The sequence below is a fragment of the Erinaceus europaeus genome, chromosome 14 (genome assembly GCF_950295315.1).
Source record: "Erinaceus europaeus chromosome 14, mEriEur2.1, whole genome shotgun sequence".
Classification (NCBI taxonomy): Eukaryota; Metazoa; Chordata; class Mammalia; order Eulipotyphla; family Erinaceidae; genus Erinaceus; species Erinaceus europaeus.
The window spans coordinates 634,127-658,033 of record NC_080175.1 but is presented as its reverse complement, the minus strand read 5'-3'; the positions used below and the strand labels follow the sequence as shown (position 1 = coordinate 658,033).

The 23,907-nt window shown below is 57.0% G+C and overlaps 1 protein-coding gene across 3 annotated transcripts; it reads left to right on the top strand.

The window, feature by feature from the left end:
* Positions 1-280: 280 nt before the first annotated feature.
* On the top strand, positions 281-22,998 carry LRRC27 (leucine rich repeat containing 27). 3 transcript variants are annotated; one of them, XM_060171072.1, is made up of 12 exons: positions 919-1,289; positions 2,339-2,745; positions 5,841-6,137; positions 15,465-15,595; positions 18,338-18,396; positions 18,618-18,767; positions 19,296-19,569; positions 19,926-20,066; positions 20,269-20,344; positions 21,105-21,199; positions 21,736-21,856; positions 22,293-22,554. In XM_060171072.1, exons 3-12 carry the CDS (start codon positions 5,859-5,861, stop codon positions 22,407-22,409), a joined length of 1,443 nt encoding a protein of 480 aa, XP_060027055.1. In that variant the 5' UTR covers positions 919-1,289; positions 2,339-2,745; positions 5,841-5,858; the 3' UTR covers positions 22,410-22,554. The 3 variants fall into 3 exon arrangements, with proteins under 3 accessions (XP_060027056.1, XP_060027055.1, XP_016048271.2); XM_060171073.1 differs by lacking the exon at positions 19,926-20,066 and having other exon boundaries at positions 281-1,289; positions 22,293-22,998; XM_016192785.2 differs by lacking the exons at positions 919-1,289; positions 2,339-2,745 and adding an exon at positions 3,291-3,796.
* Positions 22,999-23,907: the final 909 nt, after the last annotated feature.

Here is a 23,907-nt window from a genome sequence, read left to right as displayed (position 1 = left end):
TGGACCAACTTAGGAATCTCTGCTCCCTGGGAGGCGGTACCCTGAGAGGGCTGGGGCCTAGTGGGCAGGGGCGAGGCGTGTGTGTGTGGGGGGAGGTGGTGTCCCGCAGGGGCTGGGGCCTAGTGGGCAGGGGCGAGGCGTGTGTGTGTGGGGGGGAGGTGGTGTCCCGCAGGGGCTGGGGCCTAGTGGGCAGGTGTGAGGTGTGGGGGTCGTGCCCTACAGGGGCTGGGGCCTGGCCAGCAGGGCTGTGTCTGGGGGGCTGGGGGCCTGCTGCGCCTGGCGCCCCCCAACCCGAGCTCCCAGCTGCAGTGGCCTCCTCCCAGCACTGCTCCCCTCCACGTCGTGGAGTCTCCCCTTCCCTGGCTTCCCTCCCGTGTCCTAGCTGATAAATGTGTTTGTTATTGTCGGACAGAGACAGAGAGGAGGCTGCAGGGGAGGGAGAGAGGGAGGCCGGCAGCCCTGCTTCACCCCTCCTGACGCTCCCCCGCGGGTGTGGAGCGGGGCTTCAGATCAGAGACAGCAGGCCAGGCCGAGCCGGTGGGGCACCCTCCCTCGGGTTCTGTCCGCACTCACCCTGTGCTCTCCCCACTGGGCCGCCCCGCCTGCTCCCTCTCACCCCTGCTATGAGAACTGAAGCTCTTGGGTCCAGCCAGTAATTCCCAGAAGCTTCTCTGGCCCCATGTCTTCTGCCAGACTTCATGGCAGAGGGAGACCAGATGCTTCTCCCCAGCCCCGCTGTCTGTGTCCTGTGTCCTGTGTCAGAGGGGGCACCTGGCCTGGTCACGCGGGCACAGACACCGCCCACCTCGTGTCCAGGGGACTCGCCCCAGGTGTCCTGTGTCAGAGGGGGCACCTGGCCTGGTCACGCGGGCACAGACACCGCCCACCTCGTGTCCAGGGGACTCGCCCCAGGTGTCCTGTGTCAGAGGGGGCACCTGGCCTGGTCACGCGGGCACAGACACCGCCCATCTCGTGTCCAGGGGACTCGCCCCAGGTGTCCTGTGTCAGAGGGGGCACCTGGCCTGGTCACGCGGGCACAGACACCGCCCACCTCGTGTCCAGGGGACTCGCCCCGGGTGTCCTGGGGTCAGGGTCCCTCCAGCTCTGCCCACTGACACTGAGGTGCTGAACGCTTTCGTCTTGTTTCCTTTGCTGAGGGGTGGCTGTGCCAGGTTCCGCCTGGCCACCACCTGCAGCTAGAGGGGCCCCGCTCACCACCGGGTCTGCGGAGCTGACAACGTCCTGGTAGGGGTCTGTCCCTCTGCAGGCGCAGCTGGGGCTCAGCACAGGTGAGGAGGCCAGGGACTGGGGGCACCACAGGTAGGGAGACTGGGGGATGGAGGGAGCACAGTGAGGGGCAGGACAAGACCTTCGGTTCAGGTGCCACAGCCCCTCCCCTGCAGGTAGACAGACTCCCAGCCCCTCCCCTGCAGGTAGACAGCCCCCAGCCGCTCCCCTGCAGGTAGACAGCCCCAGCCCCTCCCCTGCAGGTAGACAGCCCCCAGCCGCTCCCCTGCAGGTAGACAGACTCCCAGCCGCTCCCCTGCAGGTAGACAGACTCCCAGCCCCTCCCCTGCAGGTAGACAGACTCCCAGCCCCTCCCCTGCAGGTAGACAGACTCCCAGCCCCTCCCCTGCAGGTAGACAGACTCCCAGCCCCTCCCCTGCAGGTAGACAGACTCCCAGCCCCTCCCCTGCAGGTAGACAGCCCCAGCCCCTCCCCTGCAGGTAGACAGCCCCAGCCCCTCCCCTGCAGGTAGACAGACTCCCAGCCCCTCCCCTGCAGGTAGACAGACTCCCAGCCCCTCCCCTGCAGGTAGACAGACTCCCAGCCCCTCCCCTGCAGGTAGACAGCCCCAGCCCCTCCCCTGCAGGTAGACAGACTCCCAGCCCCTCCCCTGCAGGTAGACAGACTCCCAGCCCCTCCCCTGCAGGTAGACAGACTCCCAGCCCCTCCCCTGCAGGTAGACAGCCCCAGCCCCTCCCCTGCAGGTAGACAGACTCCCAGCCCCTCCCCTGCAGGTAGACAGACTCCCAGCCCCTCCCCTGCAGGTAGACAGACTCCCAGCCCTCCCCTGCAGGTAGACAGCCCCAGCCCCTGCCCTGCAGGTAGACAGCCCCAGCCCCTGCCCTGCAGGTAGACAGCCCCAGCCCCTCCCCTGCAGGTAGACAGCCCCAGCCCCTCCCCTGCAGGTAGACAGACTCCCAGCCCCTCCCCTGCAGGTAGACAGACTCCCAGCCCCTCCCCTGCAGGTAGACAGCCCCAGCCCCTCCCCTGCAGGTAGACAGCCCCAGCCCCTCCCCTGCAGGTAGACAGCTACCCCTCCCCTCTGCTGCAGGTAGACAGCTGCCCCTTCCCTGGAGCCCAGGTGGGAAGGGCAGTGCCAGGCACAGTCGGTGACCGGGTGGCAGCGAGGTCAGAGCCCCCAGGGCCCCAGCAAGTCCCCCCCCGGCTGAGGAGGGGCCGAGCTGCCGAGTGACCCCTCCACCCGGAGGCACCCGCGGGGCCAGCAGGATGGACAGTCCACCTGCCGGTAGTGGCAGCCCAGGTGCGCGGTCTCCAGAAGGGAATTCGCGGCCCTGAGGGGACCCCGCGGACCCCGCGCCGCCCCCACCCCGCGCCCCCACACCGCGGTGGGGACCTGGGCGCAGGCGCAGTTCTGCCGCCCACGCGTCTCCATGACGACCGTCCGCGCCTCCATTGTCGGACCCATCCTGGTGGCACAGGAGGGTGCGCCCGGCGCAGGTGAGGGCACAGGGGTGCGGGCGCAGTCGCCAGGGTGCAGGTGCGGTAGGTGGGGCGGGGGCGCAGTTGGCACGAATGATGGGGCGTCGGTGAGAGGCCTCAGGCCACATGGAGGGGCGGCGGGGTCAGGGCGCAGGTGAGGACTGCAGGTGAGACAGGTGAGGGCATCTCAGGGAGGGTAGAAGGGGCAGGTACAGCGGGGGACCAGGCGGGGGTTGGGGTCCGTGGGGGGCGGGCGGCGGCGGGCTGCTGTGTGGTGCCGGGTGGGGCAGTGGTCACCCGGACGGGGGTGCCTGAGGCGGGGCAGGGCTCCCAGAGGCTGGGGTGCAGAAAGACAGCCTCGGCCTGACTGGCAGCCTGCGCCCCTCCTGAGGCCCCCACGTGGGAAATGGAGCCGGTGTCTGAGCCGCAGTCCTGGTCTTGGGTCTCACTTGGGGGCTCCTGGTGGAGGGGGCTGTGGGGGCTTCAGCCGCACTTCCGAGCTCAGTGATCACAGGACAGGCCGCAGGAAGGGGGGCCGCCCACAAGCTGTCGTCCCCTGGAGGGTGCCGCTTTCCGAGACTGGGAACCCCCAAACCTTTCTTTTTTTCCCTCTTGGCCCAGGGCCTCGGGCATGAAAGGCGTCACGTGCTCAGACAGCAAGACAGAGACAGGGAGAGGGAGAGACAGCTCAGCTCTGGAGTCGCCCAGGCCCTGGTGGTCCTGAGACTCAGACCTGGGCTGTGAGCCGGCAGGGCAGGGTGGACCCCTCCTCCCCGCCCAGCTCTGTCCACGTCAGTCCACACATCATTCCAGCAGCCTCTGCAGACCGCGAGTGGCCTGCGCCTGTGTGGGTGCAGGAGGAGGGGGCTGGGTGAGTACGGGCTGCACTGAGACCCAGGTCCCTGCTCCCGTCACCGCTGCCCGCAGGCTCCCCGAGGCTGAGAGCCCGGGCTCAGCTTCTCCTGCACACGAGAGGCCCGTGTTCTGGGGAGGTGTGGTGCCGGGAGCTGCCCCGGCGAAAGTAGCTGAGATTCCCTGAAGGAAAAGGGGAGTCGGCAAGATGAACAAAGTGAGAGACATGTCAGCTGTTTCAGGTGCAGGAGAGAGGCGTCTCTGTCCGCTCTCTGCAGACGTTTATTATTGAAACACTTTTTGCCCGGATATAGTTGACATTATGTAAGATTATTTTCATTAACCTCAAGAATACAGATGACATTGTGTATAATTGTTTTCATTAACATCAAGAATAACCTTAAACAACATTATTATTATTATTATTACTATAGGTATGTTTTCCTTAGAAAGTTCCCTAGGTCTGGGGCATCCTGATCTCCCTTTGAAAGTTTCTTGGGTCTGGGGTAGCCTGAATCTGCCCTTGAAGGTTCCCTGTGTTTTGACCATCTCCCTGTTCTGACCTTCTGTCTGAATAAACATTTTTCCCTGGAGCTAAATCTGATAGCTTTTCTCCTGAACCCATTCTTGGATGGGTCTGACTAGACCATAGTAGGCTGTCCACCTAAATAAATCTTCTGCTGTAAAGTAAATACACACCCTGGGGGCTCTCTTCTTAACCTTTACATACATGAAAGTTCACTAACGTTTAGCTAATGAAAGCTTACTTACTTCTACCCGTATATCCTACCATTAGTCATTTACCTGCACAGCCTAATACTCATCATGGACGCCTGTCAGTGGAAGCAGGGTGTCTGCGGGTGAGGGCCAGCAGTAGGGCCTCTTCATATTCAGATGGAGACCACAGTCTGCCTCTCACACTATAAGCCACCGTAACTCTGGCTTTGGGTCTGAGTCCAGCTGGTTGAGAAGCTGTAGTGGTGACAAGCAGCTCCTTTTCTGAATCCTTTCAATGGGGGCAGCAGCTTCTGCTCCTAGGCCTCTTTTAGCCTTGTCACACTCACTGCCATAATTGTTGTCACGATGTACTTCCCCTGGGAATCCCTTTCTATTGTCCCCGGGTAATATATTTGTGTGTTTGCAGTATAGCCAACAAGTCCTCAAATTATCAATGTAAGTAAGAAACACACAGCTTTGGTTAGTCAAGAACTTCCCTCTCTGCAGTGGGTTCCAGTCTGTTCGGACTTTGTCTGGCAACAGACAAGATGTCACCTCCTCCGTTACACAATAAGCATGAATAGTTTCAATTCTATCCTGGCTTGCTCGGACTTTGTCTGACAGCAGCCGTGACGTCGCCTCCACCAGTGTGGGCGGTGTCTGTGCCCGCGTGACCAGGCCAGGGTGCCCCCGCACCCCACTGACAGAGGAGAGGGCACAGGCAGCGGGGCTGGGGAGAAGCATCTGGTCTCCCTCCGCCATGAAGTCTGGCAGAAGACATGGGGCCAGAGAAGCTTCTGGGAATTACTGGCTCGACCCAAGAGCTTCAGTTCTCATAGCAGGGGTGGGAGGGAGCAGGCGGGGCGGCCCAGTGGGGAGAGCACAGGGCCCTACAGACCCCGCCATGACACGCAAGACAGCTGGCCTGGGGAGGCCGCAGAGCAAATGGGGGTGGGCACCGTGTAGCAAGGGACTCTGAAAGCAGGGTGTGTCCACCCTGAGGTGTGTCCAAGGAGGCCCTCGGAACCAGGTGGGCAGGCTGGGGGCTGGCTTTCCCCATCGTGCTCTGTTGAATCAGGCAGGAGACCTGTGTTCAAGCCCCAGCACCACATGGGGACACCATGAACTGCACCAGGGGAAGCTCCGAGGATGGGAGAACAGTTCTGGGGTGTGTCTCCCCTGTCCCCTCACCTGCCTCTCTCTCTAAGGGTTGAGGGTTAGGGAGGGAACTCCGCCTGATAGAGTACCAGCTTCCAAGGCCCCAGAGCCACTGTTTTAATCCCCAGCACCACCTTATGCCAGGGCTGAGCAGGGGGGACCCCAAGCTCACCCCCCCTCAGAGTTACATGGAAAATACTCCCCTGGCGGGGGCAGGGGGCTTGGGTTCCTGAATCTGGGCCTTTCTGTGCTGTGTTTGGGTTTGTAGCTCAGACCTGAGCTCTGAGGGTGAGACCCCTGCAGGGGCTATGACACTCCTCTCTCTCTCTCTCTCTCCCCTCCTCCGCTCCCTCTCTCCCCCCTCTCCCCTCCCCCGTCCTCTGCAGGTGACCTGAGCAGAATGAATGGTCCTTCTGTCCCTCCAGGCTGAGATGGAGGTAGCCTCCCACCTGCTCAGCACCCCCAGCCCAGGGCAAGACCCCAACCCCGACCCGATCCCTGACCCCGGCCCTGACCCCAACCCTGACCCCGGCGACCCCAACCCTGACCCCACGAGGAGCAGGCCCGCCTCCGCACACAGAGAGCTGGGCCCCGGCGCCATGCTGCCCTCCACACAGATCCTTGACTTGAGCGAGAGAGGTCTGCACCACTTGGGGGTGGTCCTGCCAGCCCCCAACCTCAAGGTGAGTGGGGGGTTTCTGCAGGGGCTTCCTAGGAGACCCCAGTGGGGGGTTTCTGCAGGGGCTTCCTAGGAGACCCCAGTGGGGGCTTCTGCAGGGGCTTCCTAGGAGACCCCAGTGGGGGCTTCTGCAGGGGCTTCCTAGGAGACCCCAGTGGGGGTTTCTGCAGGGGCTTCCTAGGAGACCCCAGTGGGGGCTTCTGCAGGGGCTTCCTAGGAGACCCCAGTGGGGGTTTCTGCAGGGGCTTCCTAGGAGACCCCAGTGGGGGCTTCTGCAGGGGCTTCCTAGGAGACCCCAGTGGGGGTTTCTGCAGGGGCTTCCTAGGAGACCCCAGTGGGGGCTGCTTGCAGGGGGCTTCCTAGGAGACCCCAGTGGGGGCTTCTGCAGGGGCTTCCTAGGAGACCCCAGTGGGGGCTGCTTGCAGGGGCTTCCTAGGAGACCCCAGTGGAGGCTTCTGCAGGGGCTTCCTAGGAGACCCCAGTGGGGGCTTCTTGCAGGGGCTTCCTAGGAGACCCCAGTGGGGGCTTCTGCAGGGGCTTCCTAGGAGACCCCAGTGGGGGCTGCTTGCAGGGGCTTCCTAGGAGACCCCAGTGGAGGCTTCTGCAGGGGCTTCCTAGGAGACCCCAGTGGAGGCTTCTGCAGGGGCTTCCTAGGAGACCCCAGTGGGGGCTTCTTGCAGGGGCTTCCTAGGAGACCCCAGTGGAGGCTTCTGCAGGGGGCTTCTTAGGCGATGGGGGCCAGGCTCCCTTCCTGAGAGCCAGGGGAGCTCCGTCCAGAAGCCAATCTGCTGGTCTGGCTCTGCGGGCAGCACCCAGACACCTTGGAGCCTGGACACGGGCCTCACTAGCTGAGCCCCTCTCCGCCCTGCAGCCCGGGGTGGCGGGCACTCTGGGCAGAGGAGGGTCCTGGGTGGCAACGCCGAGGAGAGCAGGCCCTGCTGGCTCAGACTCAAAACCTCTCGTCTGGCCTTTATGTCGACTTTACTTTTTGTTTTATTTTGAATGGGAACAGAAGTTGAGACAGGAGGGGAGATGAAGAGGGGAGAGAGGCACCTGCAGCCCTGCTCCAGTGCGCTAACCACCTGGCTCCCTCATCCGGTTGTTTTGTTGTTGTTCTTGAATTGTCTCCAGGGTATCACTGGGGCTCGGTGCTGGCACTATGAGCCCATAGCTCCAGGAGGTCATTACTTTTTTTTTTTCCCATGGGGCAGAAATCAAGAGGGGAGAGAGGGTGATAGAAGGAGAGACAGAGAGACGCCTGCAGTCCTGTTTCACTGCTCGTGAAACTTCTTTTTTTGGGGGGGGAATTAATGTTTTACATTCAACAGTAAATACAATAGTTAGTACATGCATAACATTCCCCAGATTCCCATAGAACAATACAACCCCCACTAGGTCATTTATCATCCTTCATGGACCTGTATTCTCCCCACCCACCCACCCACCCCAGAGTCTTTTACTTTGGTGCAATATGCCAATTCCAGTTCAGGTTCTACTTGTGTTTTCTTTTCTGATCTTGTTTTTCAACTTCTGCCTGAGAGTGAGATCATCCCGTATTCATCCTTCAGTTTCTGACTTATTTCACTCAACATGATTTTTCAAAGTCCATCCAAGATCGGCTGAAAAGGGTGAAATCACCATTTTTTACAGCTGAGTAGTATTCCATTGTGTATATAGACCACAACTTGCTCAGCCACTCATCTGTTGTTGACACCTGGGTTGCTTCCAGGTTTTGGCTATTACAAATTGTGCTGCCAAGAACATATGTGTACACAGATCTTTTTGGATGGGTGTGTTGGGTTCCTTAGGATTTATCCCCAGGAGAGGAATTGCAGGGTCATAGGGCAGGTCCATTTCTAGCCTTCTGAGGGTCTCCAGACTGTTCTCCACAGAGGTTGGACCCATTGACATTCCCACCAGCAGTGCAGGAGGGTTCCTTTGACCCCACACCCTCTCCAGCATCTGCTGCTGTTACCTTTTCTGATGTATGACATTCTCACAGGAGTGATGTGGTATCTCATTGTTGTCTTTATTTGCATTTCTCTGACAATCAGAGACTTGGAGAATTTTTTCATGTGTTTCTCGGCCTTTTGGATCTCTTCTGTGGTGAATATTCTGTCCAAGTCCTCCCCCCATTTTTGGATGGGGTTATTTGTTGTCTTGTTGTTGAGTCTGGCAAGCTCTTTATATATGTTGGTTATTAAACTCTTATCTGATGTATGGCATGTAAAGATCTTCTCCCATTCTGTGAGGGGTCTCTTGGTTTGGGTAGTGGCTTCTTTTGCTGTGAAGAAGCTTTTTAATTTGATGTAGTCCCATAGGTTTATGCTTGCTTTAATCTTCCTTGTAATTGGATTCGTTTCATTGAAGATGTCTTTAAGATGTATGTGGAAAAAAGTTCTGCCAATATTTTCCTCTAAGTATTTGATAGTTTGTGGTCTAACATCCAAGTCCTTGATCCACTTGGAATTTACTTTTGTATTTGGTGAAATACAGTGGTTCAGTTTCATTCTTCTGCAAGTTTCAACCCATTGTTTCCAACACCATTTGTTGAGGAGACTCTGCTTTCCCCATTTAATAGTCTGGGCCCCTTTGTCAAAGATTAGATGTCCATACATGTGCAGCCTCATTTCTGGGCTCTCAATTCTATTCCACTGGTCAGTGTGTCTGTTCATGTTCCAGTACCAAGCAGTTTTGATGACAGTGGCCCTATAATACAGTTTGACATCTGGGAGTGTGATGCCTCCAGTTCTGTTCTTTTTTCTCAAGATTGTTTTGGCAATTGTAGGTCTTTTCTGGTTCCAAATGAACATTTGTAGCATTTGTTCTATTCTCCTAAAAAATGTGCTTGGGATCTTGATGGGGATAGCATTAAATTTGTATATGGCTCTGGGTAGTATATTCATTTTGATGATGTTAATTCTACCAACCCATGAACATGGAATATCTTTCCACTTCTTTGTATCTTTTTCAATTTCCTTGAGTAGTGACTCATAATTTTCAGTATACAAGTCTTTCACTTCTTTGGTTAGGTTTACTCCTAGATATTTTATTGTTTTTGTTGCTGTAGTAAAAGGAATTGATTTTTGGATTTCAATTTCTTCCAGCTTAGTGTTTGCATAGAGGAATGCCACTGATTTTTGAATGTTAATTTTGTAGCCTGACACCTTACTGTATTGCCTGATGATTTCCAAAAGCTTCTTGCTGGATTCCTTAGGTTTTTCCATGTATACTATCATGTCATCTGCAAATAAGGAGAGTTTGACTTCTTCTCTTCCAATCTGTATGCCTTTAATTCCTTGCTCCTGCCTGATTGCTATGGCAAGAACTTCTAACACTATGTTGAATAGTAATGGTGATAGTGGGCAGCCCTGTCTAGTACCTGATCTGAGGGGAAATGCTTCCAGTTTTTCACCATTGAGTATGATGTTGGCTGTATGTTTGCTGTATATAGACTCCACTATCTTCAGGAATTTTCCATCTATTCCCATTTTTTGTAGTGTTTTGATCATAAAGTGATGTTGTATTTTGTCAAAGGCTTTCTCTGCATCTATTGATATGACCATGTGGTTTTTGGTCTTGCTTTTGTTGATGTGGTGGATCATATTGATTGATTTACGTATATTAAACCAACCTTGCATGCCTGGGATAAACCCCACTTGGTCATGATGAACAATCTTTTTGATATACTGCTGTATCTGGTTGGCTAGAATTTTGTTCAATATTTTCGCATCTATGTTTATCAGAGCTATTGGTCTATAGTTTTCTTTTTTGATTGTGTCCCTGTCTGCTTTTGGTATCAGAGTGATGTTGGCTTCAGAGAAGCTGACAGGGAGTATTCCAGTGTCTTCAATCTTCTGGAAGACTTTTAAAAGTAGAGGTATTAGTTCTTCTTTGAAAGTTTTGTAGAATTCATTTGTAAAACCACTGGTCCACGACTTTTATTTGGGGGAGATTTTTGATAACTGTTTCAATTTCATTAGCTGTGATGGGCCTGTTCATGTTATCCACTTCCTCTTTACTTAGTTTTGGAAGTTGGTAGGTATCTAGGAAATCATCCATTTCTTCCAGGTTCTCTAGCTTGGTGGCATATAGTTGTTCATAGAAGCCTCGCATGATATGTTGAATTTCTGCGGTGTCTGTTGTGATATCTCCTCTTTCATTTACTATCCGATTTATTTGGGTCTTCTCCCTTTTTTGTTTTGTGAGTTTGGCTAAAGGTTTGTCGATTTTGTTCACTCTTTCGAAGAACCAACATTTAATTTCATTGATCTTTTGTATGGTTTTCTTATTCTCAATGTTACTGATTTCTGCCCTAACTTTAGTGATTTCTGTCCTTCTGGCTGCTTTAGGATTCCTTTGTTGTTGTTCTTCTAGGTCTTTAAGATGTGCAATCAGGCTGTTTACTTGTGCCTTTTCTTGTTTCCTAATGTGTGCTTGTATAGCTATGCAAATTCCCTCTTAGAACTGCCTTAGCTGTGTCCCAAATATTTTGATAGCTTGTGTCTTCATTTTCATTGAAGTCTCGAAACATTTTGATTTCTTCCTTGATTTCCTCTTTGACCCAGAGGTTGTTAAGAAGTGTACTGTTGAGCTTCCACATTTTGGGACTGTTACTAATCTTTTGTTGATTGTTAAGTGTTAGTTTAATTCCACTGTGGTCTGAGAAGATGCTTGGGATGATTTCAATGCTCTTGAATTGGCTGATGCTGTCTTTGTGGCCTAATATATGGTCTATCCTTGAGAATGACCCATGTGGATTTGAGTAAAATGTGTACTCCCGTTTCTTGGGATGAATGACTCTGAAAATGTCCAGTAGTTCTAGTTTTTCTATCTCTTCATTTAGCTCCCTTATGTCTTTACTGATTTTCTGCCTGGATGATCTGTCAAGTTGAGATAGTGGGGTGTTGAAGTCCCCTACTATGATTGTGTTACTGTTAATATATTGCTGTAGCTCTTTCAGTAGACGTTTGATGTATTTAGATGGCTTCCCATTGGTGCATAGATGTTAATAATTGTTAAGTCCTCTTGATTGACTGATCCTCTGAGCATTAAGTAGTGTCCATTCCTATCTTTTTTAATCTTATCTATTTTAAAGTCTGTTGTGTCAGATATGAGAACAGCTGTTCCTGCCCTTTTTCGTGGGCCATTGGCTTGAATGATAGTTTTCCATCCTTTCACTTTAAGTCTGTGTTTGTCTTGTTGAGTTAGGTGGGTTTCTTGTAGACAGCATATTGTTGGGTTGTATTTTCTGATCCATCTTCCTACTCTGTGCCTTTTAATAGGTGAATTCAGGCCATTGACATTTATTGATATCAAAGATTGAAGATATTTTAATGCCATTCCTGTAGAGTTTTAGAGTGTTCTGATATATGTCCTATTTATGATGGTCTGACTGTTTATAGAAGACCTTTCAGAACTTCTTTCAGGGCAGGCTTGGTGATAGTTGATTCCTTCAACTGTTGCTTGTCTGAGAAGGTTTTGATGCCTCCATCTAGTCTGAATGACAGTCTAACAGGATATAGTATTCTTGGCTGAAAGCCTTTCTCATTGAGCACTCGATAGATATCTTGCCATTCTCTTCTGGCCTGTAGTGTTTGTATGGAGAAGTCTGCTGCTAATCTTATGGGTTTTCCTCTGTAGGTGACTCTTTGTTTTTCTCTTGCAGCCTTCAGGATCCTTCCTTTCTTTTTTTTTTTTTTTCTTCTTTTTTTTAATTGGGAAATTAATGTTTTACATTCAACAGTAAGTACAATAGTTTGTACATGCATAACATTCCCCAGTTTCCCATAGAACAATACAACCCCCACTAGGTCCTCTGAATCCTTCTTGGACCTGTATTCTCCCCCACCCACCCACCCCAGAGTCTTACTTTGGTGCAATACACCAATTCCAGTTCAGGTTCTACTTGTGTTTTCTTTTCTGATCTTGTTTTTCAACTTCTGCCTGAGAGTGAGATCATCCCATATTCATCCTTCTGTTTCTGACTTATTTCACTCAACATGAATTTTTCAAAGTCCATCCAAGATAGGCTGAAAACGGTGAAGTCGCCATTTTTTACAGCTGAGTAGTATTCCATTGTGTATCTAGACCACAGCTTGCTCAGCCACTCATCTGTTGTTGGACACCTGGGTTGCTTCCAGGTTTTGGCTATTACAAATTGTGCTGCCAAGAACATATGTGTACACAGATCTTTTTGGATGGATGTGTTGGGATCCTTAGGATATATCCCCAGGAGAGGAATTGCAGGGTCATAGGGCAGGTCCATTTCTAGCCTTCTGAGAGTTCTCCAGACTGTTCTCCACAGAGGTTGGACCAATTGACATTCCCACCAGCAGTGCAGGAGGGTTCCTTTGACCCCACACCCTCTCCAGCATTTGCTGCTGTTACCTTTTCTGATGTATGACATTCTCACAGGAGTGAAGTGATATCTCATTGTTGTCTTTATTTGCATTTCTCTGACAATCAGAGACTTGGAGCATTTTTTCATGTGTTTCTCGGCCTTTTAGATCTCTTCTGTGGTGAATATTCTGTCCAAGTCCTCCCCCCATTTTTGGATGGGGTTATTTGTTGTCTTGTTGTTGAGTCTGGCAAGCTCTTTATATATGTTGGTTATTAAACTCTTATCTGATGTATGGCATGTAAAGATCTTCTCCCATTCTGTGAGGGGTCTCTTGGTTTGGGTAGTGGCTTCTTTTGCTGTGAAGAAGCTTTTTAATTTGATGTAGTCCCATAGGTTTATACTTGCCTTAGTCTTCTTTGTAATTAGATTCGTTTCATTGAAGACGTCTTTAAAATGTATGTGGAAAAAAGTTCTGCCAATATTTTCCTCTAAGTATCTGATAGTTTGTGGTCTAACATCCAAGTCCTTGATCCACTTGGAATTTACTTTTGTATTTGGTGAAATACAGTGGTTCAGTTTCATTCTTCTGCATGTTTCAACCCATTGTTTCCAACAGCATTTGTTGAGGAGACTCTGCTTTCCCCATGTAATAGTCTGGGCCCCTTTGTCAAAGATTAGATGTCCACAGGTGTGAGGGCTCAGGATCCTTTCTCTATCCTTATTCCTTTCCATTCTAAGTATGATATGTCTTGGTGTCTTTAGGTCTGGGTTAATTCTGTTTGGGACCCTCTGGGCTTCTTGAATTTTTATGTCTTTGATGTTGTCTAGACTAGAGAAGTTTTCAGCTATTATGGCCTGAAGAATGCTTTCTTCCTCTCCCTCTCCTTCTTCCTCTGGTAAGCCAATAATGCGTATATTGTTTCTTTTGAAGTCATCCCATAGGTCTCTGTTATTGTTTTTAGTGTCTCTTAATCTCTTTTTGAGATCTCCTACTTCTTTTTTAGTTGTCTCTAATTCATCCTCGATCTTGCTAATTCTGTCTTCAGCCTCATTGATTCTATTCTCTCTGCCCTCTACTGTTTTCTGGAGTTCATCTATTTTGTTGCCCTGCTCTGATACTGTTTTAGCTTGTTCAGCTAGTTGTGTTCTTAGCTCAGCTATTTCAGCTTTCAGCTCTCTAATAACCTTGAAATAATTAGTGTTTTCTTCCAGGGTCTCATTTGTTGTTTCTGCATTTCTGATGACAGTTCTTTTAAAGAATTTACTCACTCCTGTGATTATTTCCTTAACTAGTGTTTGGATGTTGACTTCATTATTTTGTGCTTCAACCTTTGGTGGGCTTTTAGCTGGACCCTTGTCCTGGTTCTTTTCGCCAATATTTCTTCTTATTGGTTTAACCATTTTATATAGTGTGTTATGAGGTTCCTCTCTTAGTACTTTTCAAATTACTGATCACTATTTCCTGGATTGACTTATGTCTAAGTAAGGTATTTAAAGGGTTTACAGTGGTGGAAGTTAACAGTTGTTTCAATAGTATTTTAATCCCTGAGTTTGAGCTCATTGATTTAGAAGCCTCTTTTTTTTTTTTCTTCTCTGTAGGCTATGGGAGCCTGAGGGCTTCTAACTATAAGTAGGCTTCTTAGCTTAATCACTGACTCCTGACCAAGAGATAAGGCAGGGTGTGGCAGAGATAGTCTGGTGGTTATGCAAAGAGACTTTCACAGCCCCACAGCTATGCCACCGAGGTATAGGTCTTCTGAATTTCCTGGTTAGATCTCTGTCCCCCGGTGTCCCTCCCTGCCGCTGCTCCAGATTCTGAGGGCAGTAGCAATGGAGACTCAGGGTTGCACTTGGTGAGTCTCTGGGGAGTCCTCTCCTCCCTTCCGGGGAGTCCTCTCCTTCCCCTTGTTGGTGGAGCAGACTGGAGGTGGTGTCTCAACTGATAGAGCGTCGGAGTGTTACCAGCCACTTAGTCTCTCCCAAGGCTCCTCTCTGTCACCAGCCACGTGTTTGCACTCACCGGTGATTTACTGGGTTCCTGTAGTCGTTCTAGTCCTGTCTTGTTTCGGTCCCAGGTGCTCTCCTTTGGTATTCCTAGTTGATCTGGGAGAGGAGAGGAGAGGAGAGGAGAGGAGAGGAGAGGAGAGGAGAGGAGAGGAGAGGAAAGAAACACGCTCATGAAGCTTCTGTTCTGCACGTGGGGAATAGGGACCCTGATCCTCCTCCATTCACGTTTTTAAAGACATCAGTGGTCGGCAGTTGCCCACAGCTGCAGGGGCTGACTGCCCCGTGCCAGCCCCTGACCTCTGCGTGGCGCGCACATCCGAGCCCCTGTCCCCCAGCTGCCACCCACACAGAGGCCGGGGACGTGCCCAGCATCACCGCAGCATGGCCACAGGCCAGAGTGCAGGCATCTGTGGGTGGACGGACACCCTACATGAGGCCACAGGCAGCCATGCAACTGAAGGGAACAGCCATGGTCCTCACTCTCCGGGTCTCAGTCCTTCCTGCCCCCCATGTCTTCAGGGCGGGGGCTCGGGTCACTGCAGGTGTGGTAACCCCCATCTCGGGTGTGGGGTGTCGGGAAGCAGAGGGGCCCAGAAGGAGTTGGGTGCTGGGGAGGGCGTCCAGTCTCTGGCCCCGGGGTCGGTGCTTTGGGTCCTGTCTGCTGCTGCTAGATTCCAGGGAAGTGGCTGTGGGGGCCGGGCATCAGGGCCCCACCCCTAGGCGAGTCCTTTCTGCCTGCTTTCCTCTGCAGCTGGGCCTGGTGGGTCTGTCCCTCCCCCCCTCCCCAGAGTCTTTATCAGCCGTGGGAGAGCAGGTCTGTCTCACTCAGCGGCCTTTATGCTGACTGTAAACTTCTAATTCACAATCATGAGATCATCAAACCTTGAGGGAGAGGCAGGCGGCTGTGGCCACCAGGAGGAGAGCAGGACTTACCCGGACAGCCCGTCTCAGCCCTGGGGCTGACAGCCACTCTCCCCAAAGCAACTGCATCTCCAGAGAAACGCCCTGTGCTCCATCCCTGAAGATTTCTTCCAGCTGCTGCCGCACCTCACCTGGCTGGACTTGCGGTACAACCGGATTCGGGCGCTGCCCCCTGGCATCGGCGCCCACAGGTGGGGGCTGCATGTGGGGGCTGTATGTGGGGGCTGCATGTGGGGACTGCACAGTGAGGGCTGCACAGTGGGGGCTGCACAGTGAGGGCTACACAGTGAGGGCTGCACAGTGAGGGCTGCACAGTGGGGGCTGCACAGTGAGTCTGCACAGTGAGGGCTGCACAGTGGGGGCTGCACAGTGAGGCTGCACAGTGAGGACTGCACAGTGAGTCTGCACAGTGGGGGCTGCACAGTGAGGCTGCACAGTGGGGGCTGCACAGTGAGGCTGCACAGTGGGGGCTGCACAGTGAGGCTGCACAGTGGGGGCTGCACAGTGAGTCTGCACAGTGAGGACTGCACAGTGAGGGCTGCACAGTGAGTCTGCACAGTGGGGGCTGCACAGTGAGGCTGCACAGTGGGGGCTGCACAGTGAGTCTGCACAGTGAGGGCTGCACAGTGGGGACTGCACAGTGAGTCTGCACAGTGAGGGCTGCACAGTGGGGGCTGCACAGTGGGGGCTGCACAGTGAGTCTGCACAGTGGGGGCTGCACAGTGGGGGCTGCACAGTGGGGGCTGCACAGTGGGGGCTGCACAGTGGGGGCTGCACAGTGGGGGCTGCACAGTGAGGGCTGCACAGTGGGGGCTGCACAGTGGGGGCTGCACAGTGAGGGCTGCACAGTGGGGGCTGCACAGTGAGGGCTGCACAGTGAGGGCTGCACAGTGAGGGCTGCACAGTGGGGGCTGCACAGTGAGGGCTGCACAGTGAGGGCTGCACAGTGGGGGCTGCACAGTGAGGGCTGCACAGTGGGGGCTGCACAGTGAGGGCTGCACAGTGGGGGCTGCACAGTGAGGGCTGCACAGTGAGGGCTGCACAGTGAGGGCTGCACAGTGAGGCTGCACAGTGAGGGCTGCACAGTGAGGCTGCACAGTGGGGGCTGCACAGTGAGTCTGCACAGTGAGGCTGCACAGTGGGGGCTGCACAGTGAGGCTGCACAGTGAGGGCTGCACAGTGAGGCTGCACAGTGGGGGCTGCACAGTGAGGGCTGCACAGTGAGTCTGCACAGTGAGTCTGCACAGTGAGGGCTGCACAGTGAGGACTGCACAGTGGGGGCTGCACAGTGAGGGCTGCACAGTGAGGCTGCACAGTGAGGGCTGCACAGTGAGGACTGCACAGTGAGGGCTGCACAGTGAGGGCTGCACAGTGAGTCTGCACAGTGAGGGCTGCACAGTGAGGACTGCACAGTGGGGGCTGCACAGTGAGGGCTGCACAGTGAGGCTGCACAGTGAGTCTGCACAGTGAGGGCTGCACAGTGAGGGCTGCACAGTGAGGACTGCACAGTGGGGGCTGCACAGTGAGGCTGCACAGTGAGTCTGCACAGTGAGGGCTGCACAGTGAGGGCTGCACAGTGAGGACTGCACAGTGGGGGCTGCACAGTGAGGGCTGCACAGTGAGGCTGCACAGTGAGGGCTGCACAGTGAGGACTGCACAGTGAGGGCTGCACAGTGAGGGCTGCACAGTGAGTCTGCACAGTGAGGGCTGCACAGTGAGGACTGCACAGTGGGGGCTGCACAGTGAGGGCTGCACAGTGAGGCTGCACAGTGAGTCTACACAGTGAGGGCTGCACAGTGAGGGCTGCACAGTGAGGACTGCACAGTGGGGGCTGCACAGTGAGGCTGCACAGTGAGTCTGCACAGTGAGGGCTGCACAGTGAGGGCTGCACAGTGAGGACTGCACAGTGGGGGCTGCACAGTGAGGGCTGCACAGTGAGGCTGCACAGTGAGGGCTGCACAGTGAGGACTGCACAGTGAGGGCTGCACAGTGAGGGCTGCACAGTGAGTCTGCACAGTGAGGGCTGCACAGTGAGGACTGCACAGTGGGGGCTGCACAGTGAGGGCTGCACAGTGAGGCTGCACAGTGAGTCTGCACAGTGAGGGCTGCACAGTGAGGGCTGCACAGTGAGGACTGCACAGTGGGGGCTGCACAGTGAGGCTGCACAGTGAGTCTGCACAGTGAGGACTGCATAGTGAGTCTGCACAGTGAGGGCTGCACAGTGGGGGCTGCACAGTGAGGGCTGCACAGTGAGGCTGCACAGTGAGGGCTGCACAGTGGGGGCTGCACAGTGGGGGCTGCACAGTGAGGGCTGCACAGTGAGGTCTGCTCTCCCTCTCCCTCTCCTCTCCCTCTCCCTCTCCCTCTGCTCTCCTCTCCCTCTCCTCTCCCTCACCCTCTCCCTCTCCCTCACCCTCTCCCTCTCCCCTCCCTCTACCTCTCTCTCTCTCTCCTCTGTCTCCCTCTCCCCCTCTCTCTCTCCTTCTCCCTCTCCCTCTCTCTCTCTCCTTCTCCCCCTCCCCCTCTCCCTCTCCCTCTCTCTCTCTCCTCACCTCTCAATTTCTCTATGTCCTATCCAATAAAACAGGAAGAAAGACAAAAAGGAATAAGTGACCTCTGGGAGTTTTGGATTCATCATGCTGGTGTCAAACCCCAACAGTCATCCTGGTGGCAAAAAAAAAAAAAAATGTGGTCCGGGAGATGGCGCAGTGGATGAAGCGTCGGACTCTCAAGCATGAGGTCCCAAATTCAGTCCCCGGCAGCACATGTGCCAGAGTGGTCTGGTTCTATCTCTCTCTCCTCCTATCTTTCTCATTAATAAGTAAATAAAATACTAAAACAGAGAAGTCCTGGGAAGCCCCTGCTGGCGCCGATGAGGTGTCCCTGCCCTGCCCTCTCTGCTCCCCAGTGACTCCCCACCCCTTGTTTTAAAGGCATCTGAAGACGCTGCTTCTAGAAAGAAACCCTATCAAGATGCTGCCCGTGGAGCTGGGTGAGTCTGGGGCCGCCCGGGCGGCGGCTGTGCCATAGCTGGCCCTGACCCCTGCCCTGGCCAGTGTCACACCTGCGGGACCTCAGGGCTGTGTGGGCTGGGGCTGGGCCTCGGGGTCTCTCCCCTCGCGCACAGAACGGGGTGGGGGGGCTGCAGGGCTCCGCGCATCGGCGGCCAGCCTGCCCTCGCTGCTGACCGGCTCGGCCCTGCCCCGTCCGCAGGCAGGACGACCTCCCTAAAGGCCCTGAGCCTGCGGCTGTGCCCCCTGGAGTTCCCGCCACAGCTGGTGGTGCAGAAGGGCCTGGCGGCCATCCTCCAGTTCCTGCGGGTGTGCGCCGCCACGCAGGGCTGCTCAGAGCGCCTGGTGCCAGGTCAGTCCGTGGCCGGCAGCCCGCCAGAGTCAACACCCACACTAGCCGGGGAGGGGCAGCCTGGGGCCTGGATGTCGCCTGGACAGTGAAGCCTCTGCTGCGCTCAGAGCTCCTGTGACTCACTTGGAGCCGTGTCCCTTGATGCTGTGCTCACACCCTAGTGGGGTGGGCTAGGGGTCTCCTGAGATGAGTCAGTGGGCCTGCCGGGGAACGTGGCCGGCAGCTTCTGAGGTGTCTGGTGGGTGGTGAGAGCCCCCCGACAGAGAGGTGGTGCCCCGTCCCCTCTGGAGGGACATGGAGCAGCACCTGGGTGTTCGGCCTGGCCCGCCTAGTTGTCCCTCACGGGCCCCTGGCGGACACACACCACAGTGATGCCCGTGGCAGCCATGGGACTAGGCAGTGGGCGGGGACCCTGACCTCATGTGACCCAGACTGCCCACACCTAGCCTGTGTCCAGCCCCTGTAGCGTCTGTCCCCTAGTGACCTCGGCCGTCCAGAAGCCTCAGGCAGGTGCCTACCTGCCCACAGGTGGGACGGCGCAGGAGGCCGTGGCTGGTGGCCAGAGCGGGAGCGGGCTCCTGGAGGGGCTGGACCCGGGGCAGCGGCAGGGCTCCACAGACCCCAGGGAGGACTGGCCCAGCACCCACGAGATCCGGCGTTTCTGGGCCTTGCGGCAGGAGATCGTGGGCACAGAGCAGGCTGAGGCGCTGGCCGGCCAGCTGCTGCCCCTGGAGCTGCCCCCCAACCTGCAGGCCGCGCTGCGCCCCCAGGACCAGGAGCCCTGCCATGGCCTGGAACAGAGGTGTGTGCCGGGCAGAGGCCTCGGGGCAGGTGTGGGGAGAACACGGGATGGGACAAGGGACAGGACAGGGCAGGGGACAGGACGTGGGAACAGCACGGGATGGGACAGGGGACAGGACAGGGCAGGGGACAGGGGCGGGACGGGACAGGACGACACACGGGATGGCACAGGGAGACAACACGAGGGGCAGAACGCAGACACTCAGTCCAGTGTCCAAGACCTCTGAGCGGCGAGCACCTGGAAGGGATAGCTCCAGGGTCCAGCCACATGCCCAGCTGGGCTGGGGCCACCGGGGTGACCACTCAGCTGCCCTGCTCTGCCTGGGGTGCGTGGTGGCACCGACCCTGTGCTTGCAGGGGCAGGTCCTACAGGCCCACACTGCCCGCCCTCGCCCAGACCCGCCGCACCCAGCTGCAGGCCCAGAGGCCAGAGCAGCACAGGGCACCTGCACTCAGAGAGCCCCGGACACAGCTGGGGGGGCCGGGCCCACAGCACAGGTGAGCAGCGCCCACTGTGTCCCCGTGTCCCATGCCCCCTCATCCTGGCCCTGGGGTGAGGGTGCCCCTCACCCCCTGTGTCCCCTCATCCCAGCCCTGGGGCAGGGTGTCCCTCTGTCTCCCATGTCCCCTCATCCCTGCCCTGTAAGGAAGACACCCAGACACCCACTGTGTCCCATGACCCTCCTCTGTGTCCCCCCAGAGACAGGCAGGTGTTGGCACAGAGGCGGGAGCCAAGGAAGGAGCCTCAGGCCGGCCTGCCAGCCCCCAGGGGTCTGGTACGTGGGGAGTGAGCAAGGACTCGTGGGGCTGGTGCACGGGGGCAGGGGGCCCAGCGTTGGGGTCTGCCCCGGCAGGGGCCTCTACCTGCAGGCCAGGTACACGGGACGACTGGACCAGGGAGGCAGCACCCACTGCTCAGGACTGAGTGCTGCAGGCAGCACACAGACGCGTCCGTGGCTGAGTCCGTGGCCCAGGGTTGGGGTGACTGTTGTGATCGCAGCTCACAGGCCAGGAAACTGAGACTGGGGGTGTGTGCGTGGGAGGTGGGTGGGGATCTCTGGACCAGTGCTGCATCCCCCCACGCTGAGGTCTGAGCCCAGGGCCTGGGGCCCGCGTGGAGGCTGCATGTCATGAGGCAGGAAGCTGACGGGCTGTCTCCCATGTGTCCATCTGGTGGACCTGTCCCCTCTCATCCAGCCCAGCAGAGGGGAGCGTGTGTCACAGCGAGTGTGTGTGTGTGTGTGTGTGTGTGTGTGTGTGTGGTGTGTGTGTGTGTGTGTGTGCGCACAGGGACGTGTGCAGTGTGGGAGTGTGGGGGTCATGGGCGTAGGGACCGCTGTGCTGGGGGGGACTGTGGGCTCCAGCCTGAGGGAAGAGGGCCGGAGGGGCCCTGGAGGCCGGAGGGACCTGGGGGACGGAGGGCCTCCCCCTCCCCCACAGCCCCTTCCCTTCCTTCCCCTCCAGGGGGCCTGTCCCTCCCCCCACAGCCCCTCCCCCACAGCCCCTCCCTCCCTCATGAGCCCCCCCTTCTCCCAGGTGACCCTAAGCTCAGACCTGCGGGCCAGCGGGAGGCCGGTGGCCAAGGCCACGTGGAGCTGGGAGCAGACAGTGCTGCCCAGGGAAGGCACCAGGTGGGCACAGCCCCAGGACTCCAGGGTGCAGGGCAGCCGTGCCCACCGTGCCTCAGCGCCTCATGGTGGGGCTGGTGTACTCAGGGTCTGGCACATGGGGGCCGCGCTCAGCCCCTGGGGCGCGTCACAGCTCCAGAGGGGCCTCGCCACGTGGGCTGGCTTTCTGACAGCCTCCCCACCTCAAGGAACCTGACCTAGGCCACCCCAGGGCCCTGTGGGAGGGGTGTCCACACCCCAGCAGGGGCACCCCGGGGCCCACGTCACGTGTCCTGATGCCCAGCCTCAAGGCTCCTGCACTTACAGCCAGGACACAGCCATCCCAGGCACTGCCTGTGTCCCCGGTACTGTGCGTGGTGGAGGGAGGGTGTCTGTGACCCCGAGCTTGGTCTGTGAAGCCCCCGGGGCTGCTTTCCCTGGAGCTGGTCCTGCTGTCTGGAGGCTGTGGGACCATGGGGACAAGTGCAGGGTGACACCGCAGGGTCCTCAGGACCGGCTGGAACGGAGGTCACCACAGGTGACACCGGCCTGTCCCTCAGCGCCCAGCGGATGGAAGGCTTGGCGCGGATGCTGGGGCAGCAGCGGCAGACGCTGGCACGCATGAGACACCGGGAAGAGCCGCTCGAGGGCCTCAGGAAGGCCACCCAGCACCTGGCCACTGTGAGTGTCCGCGGGGGCTGCCTCCCTGGGGAACAGTGCTGCAGGTGTCCTTCCGCCTCCCTCTCTGTCTCTGTCTCTCGTCCCCACAAGATGGGGCCCTTCTGGAGGTTAGGGCTCGGGGAGGAACAGAGGGCCCTGCCCTCTGGGGCTTGGACCCTGCAGACACAGTGCCCCCGGGAGCCCCTCTTTGGGGGGCAAGGGGCTTGGAGCAGGCTTCACATGACCCCAGTCTGACCCCTCTCTGGGCCCCCGTCCTGTCTGTGGACCCTCCTGCAGTGTGGGACCCCGTTTCCACTGGGGTCCCCCTGACCCGTGTCTGTCTGCGTGCCTATCCTCTGGGGGCCCGTCATGCCTGTGACCTGACCTCCCTCCACCATGTGTCCGTGGATGTTGGCCGTGCCTGGCACTAACCGCAGCCCGCCCTTGTCGCCCGCAGGGCAGGGAGCTGTGGGAGCAGATGGCACGGCTGAGGCGCGGGCAGGCCTGGCAGCGGGGCTGTGAGCTCCCCACGCTCGCCGCCCCCCAGAACATGCTTTTTAGCACCAAGTATTAGCCCTTGGCGTCTTCAAAATGGAGGCGTCGCTATGCTTTCCCTCTGGGCGCCCTGCTGGGCGGGGTGGGGGAGGGGCAGCACCCTGCCTGGCGCCTCCTGGTTCAGCCCCATTAAAGGGTGACGCCCCGCCCCAGTGCTGTGGTAATGCTACTGTCTCCACGGCCCTCACACAGGAACGGGGACCGTGACACAGGCCACACGGGGGACAGACGAGGACAAGGCACCTGACTGCAGGCCTGGTGAGCAGCTGGGTCCCCAGCTGAGAGCCGCAGGCAGAGGACTGGGGCTCAAGGATGGCCCGCCTCATGAATATGGACGGCCCGCCTCATGAATATGGATGACCCGCCTCTTGAATATGGACGACCCGCCTCATGAATATGGACGAGTCCCTCTGTGTCAGTGCGTAGGCGCAGAACCCCAGGAGGGCCGGCCCCAGCTCATGCACGCACACCTGCACACACATGCACGCGTGTTCATTCATACAGGCTCTCACACCTGCACAGACAGCACACGCGTGCAGACAGACAGTGCGGCCCCTCCTCACACCAGGCCCAGGGCCTGGGCAGCGCCCTGTGCTCTGCTCTGCAGGCTGAGCCTCCGGGTGGTCATTCACACACCTGCACCCACACCCGCACCCACACCCGCACACACCCGCACACACCCACACCCGCACACCCCTGCAAACACCCGCACACACCCGCACACACCCGCACACACCCACACCTGCACACACCCGCACACACCCACTCCCGCACCCACACCCGCACACACCCGCACCCACCCGCACCCACACATGCACACCCACAAACACCAGCACACACCCACACCCGCACCCACACCTGCACACACACCCACACACACCCGCACCCGCACTCCAGGCACACAGGCCCCACCCTGGAACTGGGCACCTGGCCTCTGGAGACAGCTGGTGGCAGCATGAGGGCCCACAATGTGGCTGCGTGTGTGGGGTCCCCACTCCCCACTCAATTAGCAGTGGGGCCTGGAAGCCAGGAGTCCAGGTCGGGCATGGGGTCTCTGGTTTGCGGGGGGGGGGCAGAAGTCCCAGCAGGCCTCAGGGGCCAAGGTGGGGACGCTGGCAGAGGGGCTAGGTGCTGGGACCCCCGGCTGTGGCCATGAGGTCAGCTCCATGACAGGCCGGATGCAGTGTGAGGCTGGGAGCAGGGCACCCACACACACCCTGGGCAGTGGGGAGCAGGGCAGCTGAGGGCTGGGGTCCTGGGGCAAGGGGGCTCGGGGTCCGCCCTCCATCCTCTGCCCCAAGTGGGGGCCCAACTGAGTGGGTGGGGTGCTGACCCTGTCACCCACTGGACTCGGGCCAACGCTGGGAGCCTGTGGTGGGGCTTCTAGAAGCAGAGTCCTATGAGGGGCCCCACTGCCGACGGCTGAGTCACAGGGAGCAGGGCCCAGGGCTCAGGGAGGGGGCTCCTCCCTGGGCCGGGGGTGGGCATGGGAGGGGGCCTGCAGCTCTGGGGAGAAC